Source organism: Ictidomys tridecemlineatus, chromosome 7 (genome assembly GCF_052094955.1).
Source record: "Ictidomys tridecemlineatus isolate mIctTri1 chromosome 7, mIctTri1.hap1, whole genome shotgun sequence".
Classification (NCBI taxonomy): Eukaryota; Metazoa; Chordata; class Mammalia; order Rodentia; family Sciuridae; genus Ictidomys; species Ictidomys tridecemlineatus.
This window is the reverse complement of record NC_135483.1, coordinates 146,295,451-146,309,817: the sequence shown is the minus strand read 5'-3', so window position 1 is coordinate 146,309,817 and position 14,367 is coordinate 146,295,451. Positions and strand designations below refer to the sequence as shown.

The following is a 14,367-nucleotide window of genomic DNA, read 5'->3' as shown; positions in this document are numbered from 1 at the left end:
ACTTACTACTTCCTATTCCACTGCCTTTTTTGATTATCAGTGTGTCTGAGGTCGTTTGCGCTTATTTTCTTTATGGTAGAAATACTATATAATGGTGTCCTGCTGCCCCTAGACAACGAAGTCCCATTAGCCAGCATGTCAGAATTTATACCACCAAAAATTAGAAGATAGAGTAACTGTTGGAGGCCAGTGCTCCACCCACTCTCTCCAGCCAAACTTTTAAGTATTTATGATATAAAAAATGCTTAGATAATCTAATGCAACTGTTCTCATGCAACTGCCTTATAAAGTTGCTACACAAAAACAACAACAAAAAACTATCCTCAAAGTTATTGATGTTGCTCAAAAGCTGTCTCTGAGGAACAGAACCCAGAGGCAGGGGTGCTCCAACCTGTAGGCTCCAACAGTTATAGGTGACAACCATCATGTTATCTGGTCACTCAGCCATCTCCATTGATCCTGGTTTCTGATGTATCACTTTCTTGCATTCAGCTGATGTAAAAGGGCGTGTTTACTCTTTAAGCATTGCAAGAATGTATGCCTTGTCAAAATGCTTAATTTCTCAAATATGGCACATTTCTTTTAAAGTTCCTGAGCCACCTAAGAAAGCTATTGCAGAAGAAGTGGTCCCTGTTCCCATTCCTAAAAAGGTGGAGCCCCCAGCACCCAAAGGTAGAATAATATTTTTGAAAAATTAATTTATAACTTCTGTCTTCTTGTATCTTTTTCTATGAAACCTGTGTATTAATGAAGTAGCATCTGTAATGTTTTAATGCTGTGTGTCAGTTTCACTAATTTGTTGTGTTATATGAGTATCAAAAACCATTTCAGACACCAGGCCCTACTAACCGGGTCTTTTCTTTGTGTACTATTTGTAATGTTTACATAGTATTAATGTGGTCGGCATTTCTTTCTATCACAAGTAGAGCATGTTAAATTACCATTAAATTCTTACACTCTTACTGAGGATTTATGCTTTAATGTAATCTTAAATGTCTCAGAAGGAGACTAGACTTTTCAACATTGTTTCAACAATGGTATCTTTAAAGTTCCTGAGGTTCCCAAGAAACCTGTGCCTGAGGAGAAAAAGCCAGTTCCTGTACCCAAGAAAAAGGAACCTGCTGCTCCCCCAAAAGGTACACAGAACTGATAATGGGGAGACACTGTGCCCCAGACACCAGCTCCTTGCTTTGTACTGCCTTCAACTGCACTGTGCTGTCTTCCAATTTTGTCTCTTGCGTGATGTTTGTTTTTAATGTTTGACAGCTTTGGGGCTGTACCTCCTTGATGTACATTATATATATAATATCGAGTATTCCTAAGGCACCACCAAAAAATGTTGTTAGAAGACGTAACTGTATCAAACAGCTATCTTAAATTTTTAATATCTTCCATCTCTTGGAGAAAGAAGAAATATTTGTGAAACTTGTCTTTTATAGACCTGTTTCTAGGGGGGGAAAAAGCCCTTTTGTCTCCTGTGTACATACATGACTTTTCCTTAAGAAAACCATTTGAATGAATAGAAGGAGATGGAGGGTGTTTGGCACAAGTAAATGTCAAGTAGATAAAGACTAACACAATGCTGCTTGTGATGACCACCCTTCTTAAGTGTCAATAATAACAAATCTTCAGTAGTGGCAAACATGAAAATTTTTTGACATTTATTTTCACCATGTTTCTTGAGATATTAACTGAATTTCATTATTTTCAGAAATGTGGCAGTTATCTAAGTAGCTAGTTTGTGTGTTTTTATACAGGGATGTTTTTATTTAAAAAATGTGCTGTTATGGTATATTACCAATTACTAATTTTCTTGTTGGTTTGGGTGTTTGGGGGCTTGGGAAGAGTGATAAGAGACACAATTTTTTAATTGGTTCTTTTTAGTTATACGTGACAGTAGAATCCTTCTTGATAAAATTACACATACATAGATTATATCTTACCCTAATTAGGACCCCAATCTTATGGATCTTATGGATGTACACGATGGTGGAATTCACTTGAGTATTTTCATGTATGTACATAGGAAAATTATGTCAGATTCATCTACTGTCATTCCTAAGGTAGGAATAGGATAGGAATAAAGGCACCATTGGGGCATTGAAAGTACAACTATACACACCTGGTCAGTTATTGAGAGATTTGGAAGTCAACATCATCCAATTTCAGAGAACCATGCCTATTGAAGTCTTGCATTTTGAATAGTATCCCTTTTTTGCCTGACCTCCCAATGTTTCTACATTTTCTTCCTGAATGAAATCTGCTTGTCTCTTTCTAAAATATTCAGAATTCTGAAGCTTTTTTTAAAAAACAGGTTAAACCACTAAAAAGATAATTTTGACTATCTTATCCTTAAATACAAACCATTACTAATACCAAAATTACTTGATCACACCTGAAGGGGACACAGAGGTATCTCTCATTTATCCAAACAAGCACACATAGTAACATGTGCATATGTATAAATGCTGCTTATATATAAAACATGACATACATATAAAGATGCATCCCTATGTAATTATACCAAGATAATTACAAATGCAAGAGTAGCAATGTAGGGATTCACAAAAGCTGCCACTATGTTATGTAAGATGGGTACTATTATTGCCAATAGTGCATGCTGTTAAAATTCATCTTCTGATTAAAAAGTCACCATCATCAAAGCTTAGAATAGATCAATTAAACCCCCCTAAATATTTTTTTTGTTGTAAGAGACCTCATTCAGATCTATAGAGTCCTTAGAGGAAGACAGATATGCACATATCCACAACATTTTATACACAGATCATTGTCACAGTAGATATAAGAACAAGAGACCTAATCTATAATAAGTTTTTACCAAACTTTGCATACACAACAGGCATACCTGAAAATATCGCCAGAAATGGGGGTTAATAAGTTATATAGATACAATTATTCTGTTACTTCTTTGTCTAAAATTAAACCCACTGCCATTTGGACCTGATTTCTTGGTACAAAGAATAGTTTTTTCTAGATACAGTATCTATACACTATAATCACTGATTTGTCTTTTGCAAAAGCAATCTAATATATAAGTAAAGGATGAATTATATACACACACCTTTCTGTTATATAATCCATTTCTAATTGTCTGAATCTAAGTGTCCCTAAGACATTATTTGTGACAGTGGCCATATTTGTGACTTTATTTATAACCTTTATAAGGTTGTAGTTAGCTTAATTTTCTACAGTATTTCACTGATGTATAATCTATAACACTAACAAGCTTCATAAAAATTTGTGGGTGTGCTTGTGCCCTCTGGTGGAAGTATTCATGTTTCAACTAATTTTCTGTTTTAAAACTTTTAAGTTCCAGAGGTGCCAAAGAAACCTGTCCCTGAAGAAAAGGTTCCTGTTCCTGTGGCAAAGAAAAAGGAAGCGCCCCCAGCTAAAGGTAGGGTGACTTGCTTAGTACAGCAGTCCCATTCCTCTGTCTTGTGTGCAAAACGTCTCGGGTTTGGCTGTTAATTGAATTAGTTTACTTCAAAATGAATGTTTTATGTGAGTGAGACTTCAACAAGGGTGTCTGTCCAACCTGTCTATTTTCTTATAAAAACAAGTGCATTAGCTACTCTGTAAAGTCAATTCCAAAAAATGTCTTTTCAAGTTCCTGAAGTACAGAAGACAGTTGTCACTGAAGAAAAAATAACTATCATTACTCAAAGAGAGGAGTCTCCACCACCAGCAGGTACTTTATCCCATCTCCATGAAATAACCTTGTCTTTCCTTGAAGCTTCTTTAATTGCATGCCTTCTTAAATGGGCCTGCCCGCCCGTTCTATGTCGCCTATTTGTTGTGCCTTGTTGAACATTTTAAAATTAAGTTCTACTCTTTAAGTGCCAGAAATACCAAAGAAGAGAGTTCCTGAAGAGAGGAGACCTGTTCCTCAGAAAGAGGAAGAAGCTCCACCACCAAAAGGTATTTGTCCCTCCATCTTTCCAAGTACCATCTTTATACAGCGTATGTCATAGCTAACTGTGCTTTGTCAGTTTTGTGATCCGGGTGTATGGTGGTTGCCTATCTGTGTTTTGTGTGGGGCTTCAGTGAGATAACACCGAAGCTCTAAGTGTATGTCATGTTTCTTAAGTGCCAGCTCCACCTAAGAAACCTGTCCCAGAGGAGAAAGTTCCAGTGCCAGTTCCTGTCGCTAAGAAAGCTCCCCCTCCCCGAGGTAGGATTTGTCTCCATCCTCTGACAGAAATTGTGTAGCATGTGAATTCTTGTTGTTGTTGTTGTTGTTGTTGTTATTGGGTCTCTTCCTGTACTGACTCTCTGTCTTGCTTCTGAGACTTTGTATACTCACCATATTTGTTTTCCCATTTTGCTAATGAAAGTAGTGTACTGTACAAATCTTCCCAAACCCTAAAGAAAGAGAATTGTTAAAATTCTTGCATTTTAAACTTCAACTTTAATGCTTTCTTAAAGCTGAAGTTTCTAAGAAAACTGTTGTAGAAGAAAAAAGATTTGTTGGTGAAGAAAAAATATCCGTTGCAGTTCCTCAGAGAGTGGAAGTCATGCGGCATGAAGGTACATAATCCAAGTGAAGGAGGAAGGTCTTTTTGTGTTTTCCTTGGAGTCTTGTTTCCAGATGTGCTTATTGGCTTGTCCTGACCAGTTACTTCCCTTGTATTGATATTGGAATGTGTCTACCTGTCATAGCCTTCTGGAATTGCCTCTTTTATGTCTACCATGATCTTGAATCGTTCTAAGGAAGTGAATGGGTGCTAAAAGTGGCCCTGCCTGAGGATAATTTGAATACCCCTCTCAGTCTTGAGCTGTTCTGTCCCTCGTCTTGAATCAGCTCTCTCCCTCTTGTAATGAAGAAGTACTATGACCCTCAGCAAGTAGAAGAACCTTCATCCATCTTTAGTGAACACTGGTCCTTACTGGTATTCAGCATGCTGAATTTAAATTTAATCTTATCTTTTAACATATCTGCAGAGGAGGAATGGAGTTATGAAGAAGAGGAACGAGTGTCTGTTTCAGTCTATAGAGAAGAGGAAAGAGAGGAGGAGGAGGAGGAAGTGGAGATTACCGAATATGAAGGTAAACAACCCAGACACGCTAGTGATGATCTGGAGTCTGGATGTTGTCTTTCAGGGTTTATCAGACTAATGAAAAGTCACACCAAAAAGTGACACAGATTCAGTGAACATCATGGTCCTCATTCACTGTATCTTTTGCTCAAAACACAATATTCAGGAGCATTACACAAAATTAGCATATTTTTGTTCATCTCTTCTTACTTAACTATGTAAGAGAAAAGGGCCCAAAATTAATTAAATTTCGTGAGACAGGACTCAGCTTCCGCATTGTAGACTGGCATAAACTTCACCTTGGTAGTCAAAACTTTTTTTGGTCCACAGTTGAAATGTATTTTATGTTACAATAATACATACATGTATGTATTCTCTCAAACACATATGTATCTGAAACATTGTAGCAATATTAGCCTTATAATATGTGATATACTTATGATATTCTTCTATATTTTCTATGCCATTCTATGCTATACATTAACAAAGGCAAATGACCACCCATTAAATTGATTGCACAAGTTACTAATATGTCCTGAATCACAGTTGTAAAATGAACAATAAAATACTAATTACCTCATTACTTTCTCGAAATGAAGGCCATATTTATGAATCTGCAACTGACTCAAAGGGCTTTCCTTTATTGCACATGTGGAGAAAATAATTATGTAATCTCTGTGATCAGATTGCCTTGTTATTCAGATGTTCCTGCGCCTCTAATATTAGTTCTCTATCATTTAAGCTGTGAATTTATTTTATTGGAGTACCCTTTCAGTGAATTAAGATAGGAGTAGTACAATCCAACATTCTGACTGAAGCTATATATCCAAAAAATAAAAATAAAAATGTCCTAAGAAAGTTCTAGAATAGCTCTGCTTTAAAATGGAACCAAAAAGTTCTTAACAAGTCAACTCTCTTCTTGGTGAATTGAAGAGTTAAATTGTAGTTAATTTAAAGGTGGTACACCACACCTGCTTTCTCTGTTTGGGAAAAAAGTTCCTTTGAAATTCAATATGCACAGTCTATATGGAATGGTTTGGGACAGAACAGGATGGGGTATGACTTCCCAAAAGGAAGCTTGCTAGTTCCATTATACTTCCCAGAAAAGGTCATGATGGTGGGCATGGTCAGGAATCCAGTGAATTTGAAGAGGACCCCATACATTCCAGAAGTATCTGGAAAACCAAACATAACATATACATGAGAAATGTTCTTGTTGCCTGGATCTGATTTCAGTTTTTGATGGTATAGATTATAAATGTTCTTCACTACTCCAGACTTTAGGTAAAGGAGAGATACTCTAGGATATTCTTAGTCTTCATTAAGCTTAAAAGATGGGTGGCCCATTAGATTTACCTTCACTGTAAAGAGCTGATGTGTTTTTAACTAGACTTTTCTATTCTGTAATTAATTTAAATACATAAATTGAAAAGTCACCATTCTTATCCTGCAAAGCAGGGAAGGGGGGCATGAAATATCTTGCAAGTTACTTTTAAATCCTTATGTATATGTTTGTCCTGCAGCCTTCAAACCTAGAGTGTTGGGTTATTTTTGCAAGTTCCCTTCAAATCTTGTGTTCTTTTTTATTTTTTCCACTAGCGTTTTTTATTGTCTTATATGTGTCCTATTATTCCTATGAATATAAGTGTTATTATCTTTATGATATACTTGAACATTAAATTAATGAGACGTAGTTCCCATACTCTTTATTAAGGTGTTTGCTCTGATTAAATATCCTTTAGGTATTTAAAATGGAAACAATCAGGAGCTTTGCAAGTGTTAAACTTTTGCTATTTTAGTTATTCTTTTAAATGATAAATCACAGCTAAACTTAAACACAAAAACACTACAGCTTTTCTTCTTTAAAATTAATGTCTTTAAAGTGATGGAAGAGCCTGAAGAATATGTTGTGGAAGAAAAGCTACACTTTATCTCTAAGAAAGTGGAAGCTGAACCAGCTAAAGGTATATGGAAATCTTAATTTTTATTTCTCTGTCGGTTTGTTCTGTTCTTTCTGTTCTCTTATAGCCAATTTATCCTCTGTATTGTAAATATTGATAAATAGCATGACTAAGAAAAAGATTTCTTACACTTTTATTGTAAAAAAAATCTGCATATTTTCTACAAGTATATTTTATAATCTTTTCAAGTGCCTGAGAAGCAAGAGAAGAAAATTATAGTGAAACCCAAAGTTCCTGCTAAAATTGAGGAGCCTCCACCAGCTAAAGGTACAATGTCTCCCAGAGAAGCGCAGGACTGTTTGTGTTCACCCAGTAAGGCCTCTATTTGGCACACCCATATTTCATCAGCACAGATCTGAACATTTTTCTTGAGCATAGTCAGTCGTGTGTGTGTGTGTGTGTGTGTGTGTGTGTGTGATCTTTTCAAAAAGTAAGTTCTAAGACCCCAAACCATGTCACCTCTTAATGTAATGCAAACTAATATTCTTAAACCTAATATTTCTCAAGTTCCTGAAGCACCTAAGAAAATTGTGCCAGAAAAGAAAGTTCCTGCTCCAGTTCCTAAAAAGGTGCCACCAGCCAAAGGTATATTGTGTTTCGCTTTATTCTTGAATCACTCCTGTCTCTCTTTCTTTATCTTAATTGATACATTCTTCAAATTTGTATAGCAAGAATAAGAAAATGAATGTGCCAATGGAAGTGCTTTTCATGTCATTTAACCATGTTACCTGATGTCTTTTAAGTGCCAGAAGAACCAAAGAAACCAGTCCCAGAAAAAAGGGTTCCTCAAAAAGTGGTTGAGATAGAAGAACCTCTCCCAGCCAAAGGTAAACACAATCCCCCAGCACACATACACACACACACAAAATGAGAGAAGTTTTAAAGTCTTGTCTTTCTTTCTCTAGTTGCTGTTCTTTGGGTCATACCTTGTGTGTAGAGTTTATTGTCTGTTGGTGGCCTTGGTGTGTTATTGCCTTGTCTTTGAGTAGAATCCTACTGACTTGTGATGTGTTGTGTGTGCATTGTAAATTCTTCAAAAATGACAGTACTTTCTGGCAATATATATATTTTAAAATTCCACTTTAAGCAATATAATTCCCTAATATTAAAATTATCTTTTAAGTGACTGAGAGGCACATGAAAATTACCCAGGAAGAAAAAGTTCTTGTTGCTGTAACTAAAACAGAGGAGCCTCCAAGAGCGAGAGGTACATCAGCCTTCTAATACCCAGAGTGTTGTCTTCAGCCACCTTCCTAAGTGCTTTGGTCATGGGTGTGGGTTCTTGTGGGTGTTATTGTCATTTGACATTTGAAATAATGAACATGTCGAGTTGTTCATGTTTTCATTACTACTGTATGGTTGTCTTTTTTTGTGTGGTGTGAATGAGGGAAACAATTCTTTAAAGCGAAATCTATCTTTAAAGTGCCAGAAGAACCAAAGAGAACTGTCCCAGAAGAAAAAGTTCCCAAACTCAAACCCAGAAGAGAGGTGGAGCCACCAGCCAAAGGTATACTGACTCCTTTCAAGAAATCAAACTAAGAATCTAGTTATTGAAACCATCGCTAGAGAAAATTATTTCAATACATATCAGAAAGTAAGAAATATCAGTGTGCTATTTCATATCACTTCATAACGAAACATTCTAAGACCAGAAAGTACTTTTTTCTTAAATGATGTGAATCTCCCCCAAAATATGTAGTTTTCTTTAAAGTGTGTTTGTCCTTTAATTTGTCTATTTGTCCATTTGCTAAACTCATTTGCCTAAATGCTTGTTTATGTGTCAATCTTTGATAAAATTTTAAATCTCGAATTTTCTACACTGTATCAATAGAGCTTTTAAAAATACCCTAGAATTGAGGTGCAGAAACTGTTGATGTAACACGTTTCTCTTTAATGCTTGTGCTTAGTCATTATTTCTGTTGTCTTTTTTGTTAACTCTCTTGTAAATTCTGCTTGAGCTTCCTAAAGTTTTTCATTATCTTTGAAGTACTAAGTGGCTTAGACAGAAACCAATTCAAAAGTATATTTGACTATATTTATTTCCAAGCCTATTGATTTTTCTTGCCATTTAAATGAAAAGTTTAAATGAGCACCATTATGGCTGTCTTCATCCTTGGATTACTTGTATAAAATTCCTCTTAACATATATATTTCTGGAATCTTGCCATTTACTTATAATAATTACTCTTTTAAAGTGACTGAACTCAGAAAAAGAGCTGTTAAAGAAGAAAAAGTGTCCATTGAAGTTCCAAAGAGAGAACCTCGACCCACGAAAGGTATATTATGCTTTGATTAAATAACATAAACATGATGCTGTTTGACTCTTTGCCCACTAAGTCCCAATTTTAGTCCTCTACTTTATTGGCTCATTGTTGACTAAAGTCAGGGACTCAGACATTAGAAGTCACCATTGGTAAATGTACATTTTATGATGTCTTGACCAGTAGAGGATAATCAGGGGCTCCCATAACCAGTGCATGGAAATAGCCCAAAGGAATGAAACCAAAGCATGATCTCTCTCATCCCTAAGTGGGCTTCAAATAAAATGCTGCCTGTTGTCAATATTATTCTAGAAGTAACGGTAACAGAAGAGAAAAAATGGTCTTACACCCGAGAAGAAGAAATTGTTTCAGAACAACGAGATGAGGACTACCAGGAATATTTAGAATATGAGGATTATAAAGAATATGAGGAGTATGAACCAACAGAAGAATACGATCAATATGAAGAATATGAAGAACGTGAGTTTGAACATTATGAAGAGTATAAAGAGCATGAAGAATATATCACAGGTATGAACAAAACTGCAAATCCCAAACTACATTAAATATACGCAAATTCCATTAGAACAAGATAAAACTTTGGATGTCCTAAGAGATTTGTAAAGAACTTTGTTTCATTTGTCAAATTCAGAATATTTTTTTCTTGGATTATTTCTGGGCGAAAAAATCTCTGTGAATCTTAAGCTTCTTTTGGGGCTTTACTACCCTCGGGGTTCCCATCACCCAAACTTAACAACTACTTCCAAAGTAAAGACAGACAAAGCGCTGTTTTACCCAAAGAAGACCAAATTTGCAGGCAAATAGTTTTAGTTCTGAAGAATTTGTTTTACTCATAGAATAAATTCCTACTAGAATTTTGAAACAAATAAGTGTTATTTAATTCATTTACTTTCTGATGTTTTGTGGCCAAACTCTGAGAACATTCTTCATAGTTCTACACATTGGCATTAAAAACCAATATTATAGATGGAGGAGTTTTAGTCACAATTTTGTCTATTTAAAGTAAATGAGCATTTAATACATACCAATGAGTTATAATTACCTGAAGTACAGAGCCAGGAGAAAAGGGTAATAGAAGTTGTAGGTCTCTCAGAATTTGTCATAACTGCACCTCTGAGGCTATGCATGCACTGTAGGTAAAAGATCAACTATTTTAATTGATTCCTTTTAAGAAGTATTTTTGATTTATGCTCTAAAGTCTAACATTAAGTACCTTGTATGTGCTTTTAAAGAACCTGAGAAGCCTGTTCCAGTAAAACGTGTCCAAGAAGAACCAGTTCCCACAAAACCAAAGGCCCCACCAGCTAAAGGTAGAGTGAGAAAAACTCTCAGTCATGAATGATTTGGTTTCCTGTCTGTCTGTCCCCTATAAATATGTGTTCAAGTGACAGTGTGAAAATCATGAGTTTGGGAATATTATGTTGTATATGGTATTTGACTTTTTGTTCTTACTAACTCTTGAAAAATCTGGTTCTGGTTTTTAAATCTCTTAATATTGATATTTTCAAGTGCCGAAGAAAGCTGTCCCCGAAGAAAAAGTACCTGTGCCCATTCCAAAGAAACTCAAACCTCCACCGCCCAAAGGTATATTGCAGAGTAATATCTAGCCAAAACAACTGTGTGACTGTGACCGTGTTTTAGAATCTTGTCTCTTGTTCTGTTTCACTGAGTGTAATGTTCTGGTTCTGATTCTTATATTTCAGTTTTTCGTGTATCTTTATTTCATAATATTCATGGGGCTGGCTTTAATGCTCTTTAATAATTAATATCTTTAAAGTGCCTGAAGAGCCAAAGAAAGTTGTTGAAGAAAAAATACACATTTCAATTACCAAACGTGAAAAACAGCAGGTGACTGAACCAGCTGATAAAGGTATAATGATTTCCTTCCTAGAGTGTGGTCTTTTATCATGTCTCTTTGGACATTAATGTAACTATGTTTTGCTTATCTTTGTCATTTTTGCGTCTCCTATATTGTTAGGAGGATGTTGGATGTAAAAACCTGTAAATTCAGGATAAGAACATAATGTTAAGTTTAAAAAGAAAAATTATTTCAAAATAGATCCACAGTCTCTTATGCAATGGCTATGTCCTGCCACATAATTATGATATGTAGAAAATAGAATGTTTGGATTTGAAATTAGGTACCATTTGGCATATTCTTGCAATATTTAAACTAATGTAATGATATAATAATATTCACCAAAGTTTGATAACTGTCTATTCATTCCGAATTTATTTTGAAGATTAAAAATAAAAGATCATTCAATGTCTAGTCACTTATTTTCCTGTTTTATGCTAAGTGTGAAGTAACTTCTGGGCAAAATCAAGAAGTGCATTTATCCAGGAATATATGTACCTTTTTAATAAAGGATGTTTCTTATGAGCAGAGACATTTGAACACTAAACATCATTTTACACTTGGATTCTGCTACCTCACACTTGACTACTTCTGTAGATTTTCATTTCTATAAAGCTAAGAATTGTTTCCATGGCAAACCCATAAACTTTTTTTATAGAAGAACAATTGTATAACTATTACATCAGAGATTGATACAAAATTATCTACTTAGAGTACAACAAAGCTACTATTGGCTGGGTAACCTGTTTTTGACCATAAAATTTCCTTATACTTAATTTTTCAAGTGCCCATGAAGCCCAAGAGGGTTGTCACAGAAGCAAAAGTACCAGCCCCTAAAAAAGAAGTAGCACCTCCTGTTAGAGGTACTTAATACCACTTATTTTAATGAACTGTTTGTCTTCTTTGCTGTGGAATTCATGTTCAGTTCTGTGTGAAATCCTTTTGTGAGAAAGATAAAGCCTTCTCTTTCTTTCGTTATAAATGGGCTTGTGTTCCTAAAATGTCTTAGTTTTGTTGAGTAATGGGAAAACTTCCAACTTAAAAATAATATCTTTAAAGTGCCAGAAGTGCCTAAAAAACGAGAACCAGAAGAGGTTGCCCTTGAAGAAGAGGTTGAAACCCATGAAGAGGAATATATTGTAGAAGAGGAGGAGGAGGAGTACATTCATGAAGAGGAGTATGTTCATAAAGAGGAGTACATTCATGAAGAGGAGTACATTCATGAAGAGGAGTACGTTCATGAAGAGGAGTATGTTCATGAAGAAGAAGAGCTTATAACTGAGGAGGAAGTAGTGCCCGTGATACCAGTCAAAGGTAGATGATATGTCCTGAAAAGGGATATGCAGCAGTGTCTTTAGAGATTAGGTGTCTGGCTTGATCGAATTCTGGGGGTTATTAGTATTGATGACCAATTCTGCTTATTTTAGAAGCAGACTTTTTTTTAAGATACTTAAGTATGATAACTGCAGATTCTTTTCACATTTTTATCTTTTCTGCAACATTTCCAAAATTCTTAATAATATCTTTAAAGTGCCTGAAGTACCCAAGAAACCTGTACCAGAAGAGAAGAAACCTGTTCCTGTTCCCAAAAAGAAGGAAGCCCCACCAGCCAAAGGTATACCACCAACCACTCACATGACATATATATGGGAGACTTAATTTGCTTTTAAATAGTTAACTCTCTTCTGACTACAAAGTGTTTTGTACCTTATTCTCTATTGTGAAAAGCATTAAATGTGCTTTATATAGATGAGATTTTACTCATAGTTAGAATTTAACAATAAATAATGTCTTTAAAGTGCCTGAGATTCCTAAGAAGCCAGAGGAGAAAGTTCCTGTACCTATTCCTAAAAAAGAGAAGCCTCCACCAGCTAAAGGTACATTTATTTATAATCCATCAGTGGAATGATTAATAATTTACTTATGTAGTATAACGTGGTGAGCCATAGCAATCCTTTCCCCCATGACATTATTAATATCATTAATGCCAGGATAAAGATCACTCAGAAGTCAGCAGGTTACCATGTATTCTCTGAATTTTGCCATTGAAGCATGCTTATGCTTAACATTTAGCTCTTTTTAGTGGAAAGTTGTAAAATAAATTCTTTTAGCAGTATCAAAATGGACAAAGCTGTTCTTTACCAGGCATTGTGTACCGTCTTTATCACTAATCCATGTTTTATTTAGTGTTTTCTATTTTAACTCTTGTGTCTTTCCAGTCCTTTGTTTTGTGACAATTACTATTTTCAGTGAGATTGTTACAGTATCTGTGATGTTTCAATTAAAGTCTTAAAATTTCTGGATTCTTAGCTATGGGTGAAAAACATGATATTAACCATATCTGATGTCTTTAAAGTTCCTGAAGTGCCCAAGAAACCTGTGCCAGAGGAGAAAGTACCAGTACCAGTGCCTAAAAAGGTGGAACCTCCACCGGCCAAAGGTACATGACCTTGAAAAGCCACATTATCTTTAATTTCTTATTTGCATAGAAATTAAAAAGTAATTGGTTTAATCCTCTGCTTTTTAGTGATGCAGCTCTTTATCATTTCCTTAAGGAAAACAAAAGATTTTAAAAATAAAATACTTCTTGGAATTTCTTTCTCATACTTTCATTGCCTTGTCTTAATCTTTTTGAAACTATATTTGACTCAATATTTTTATTTTACATAATTTTTTGTCTAAATCATTTCTTTAAAGTGCCAGAGGTGCCCAAGAAGCCTGTGCCTGAGAAGAAGGTGCCAGTTCCTGCTCCTAAGAAAGTAGAGGCTCCACCTGCAAAAGGTACATCATTTCATCACTTAAAGTACTTGGGGAGAATCCTCACAGTTATGTATATTCCTATGTGAATTTTCCCATAATACTAACATGTTCTTAAAAGGCACCTGTCTAGTTAAATATATAAGTCAAATATTTTATGATTCTTTTTTACATCTATTTGCAAGACTTTTAATAGAACACATTCTTAAAGACAATAATATCTTTAAAGTGCCAGAGGTGCCAAAGAAGGTCATCCCAGAAGAAAAGAAACCAACACCAGTTCTGAAAAAGATGGAAGCTCCACCACCCAAAGGTAAATTAATCTCAAACAAAACCAGGGCCAAAAGGAAAATTAACTGGTGTTATGCACCCTCGTTAATTGTAATTAATGCTTGATGATATGTATGCTGGTGATAGCTGTTGCTTTATGATCACAGAATATTTGCTTCTCA

General features: G+C 35.2%; 1 protein-coding gene across 1 annotated transcript in view; it reads left to right on the top strand.

The window, feature by feature from the left end:
* Nucleotides 1–14,367, top strand: part of Ttn (titin) — a 263,368-nt gene that overhangs the window by 108,472 nt on the left and 140,529 nt on the right. The window contains exons 117-142 of the mRNA XM_078017672.1: nucleotides 589–672; nucleotides 1,050–1,136; nucleotides 3,332–3,415; nucleotides 3,629–3,709; nucleotides 3,859–3,939; nucleotides 4,109–4,192; nucleotides 4,447–4,548; nucleotides 4,963–5,067; nucleotides 6,941–7,021; nucleotides 7,208–7,285; nucleotides 7,526–7,603; nucleotides 7,762–7,845; nucleotides 8,142–8,225; nucleotides 8,442–8,525; nucleotides 9,214–9,294; nucleotides 9,592–9,810; nucleotides 10,533–10,610; nucleotides 10,810–10,884; nucleotides 11,078–11,170; nucleotides 11,944–12,021; nucleotides 12,218–12,472; nucleotides 12,690–12,773; nucleotides 12,958–13,035; nucleotides 13,515–13,598; nucleotides 13,856–13,939; nucleotides 14,145–14,228. Of these exons, the coding sequence (XP_077873798.1) occupies nucleotides 589–672; nucleotides 1,050–1,136; nucleotides 3,332–3,415; nucleotides 3,629–3,709; nucleotides 3,859–3,939; nucleotides 4,109–4,192; nucleotides 4,447–4,548; nucleotides 4,963–5,067; nucleotides 6,941–7,021; nucleotides 7,208–7,285; nucleotides 7,526–7,603; nucleotides 7,762–7,845; nucleotides 8,142–8,225; nucleotides 8,442–8,525; nucleotides 9,214–9,294; nucleotides 9,592–9,810; nucleotides 10,533–10,610; nucleotides 10,810–10,884; nucleotides 11,078–11,170; nucleotides 11,944–12,021; nucleotides 12,218–12,472; nucleotides 12,690–12,773; nucleotides 12,958–13,035; nucleotides 13,515–13,598; nucleotides 13,856–13,939; nucleotides 14,145–14,228 (2,490 nt within the window). The remainder of the gene's footprint in view (nucleotides 1–588; nucleotides 673–1,049; nucleotides 1,137–3,331; nucleotides 3,416–3,628; nucleotides 3,710–3,858; nucleotides 3,940–4,108; nucleotides 4,193–4,446; nucleotides 4,549–4,962; nucleotides 5,068–6,940; nucleotides 7,022–7,207; nucleotides 7,286–7,525; nucleotides 7,604–7,761; nucleotides 7,846–8,141; nucleotides 8,226–8,441; nucleotides 8,526–9,213; nucleotides 9,295–9,591; nucleotides 9,811–10,532; nucleotides 10,611–10,809; nucleotides 10,885–11,077; nucleotides 11,171–11,943; nucleotides 12,022–12,217; nucleotides 12,473–12,689; nucleotides 12,774–12,957; nucleotides 13,036–13,514; nucleotides 13,599–13,855; nucleotides 13,940–14,144; nucleotides 14,229–14,367) is intronic.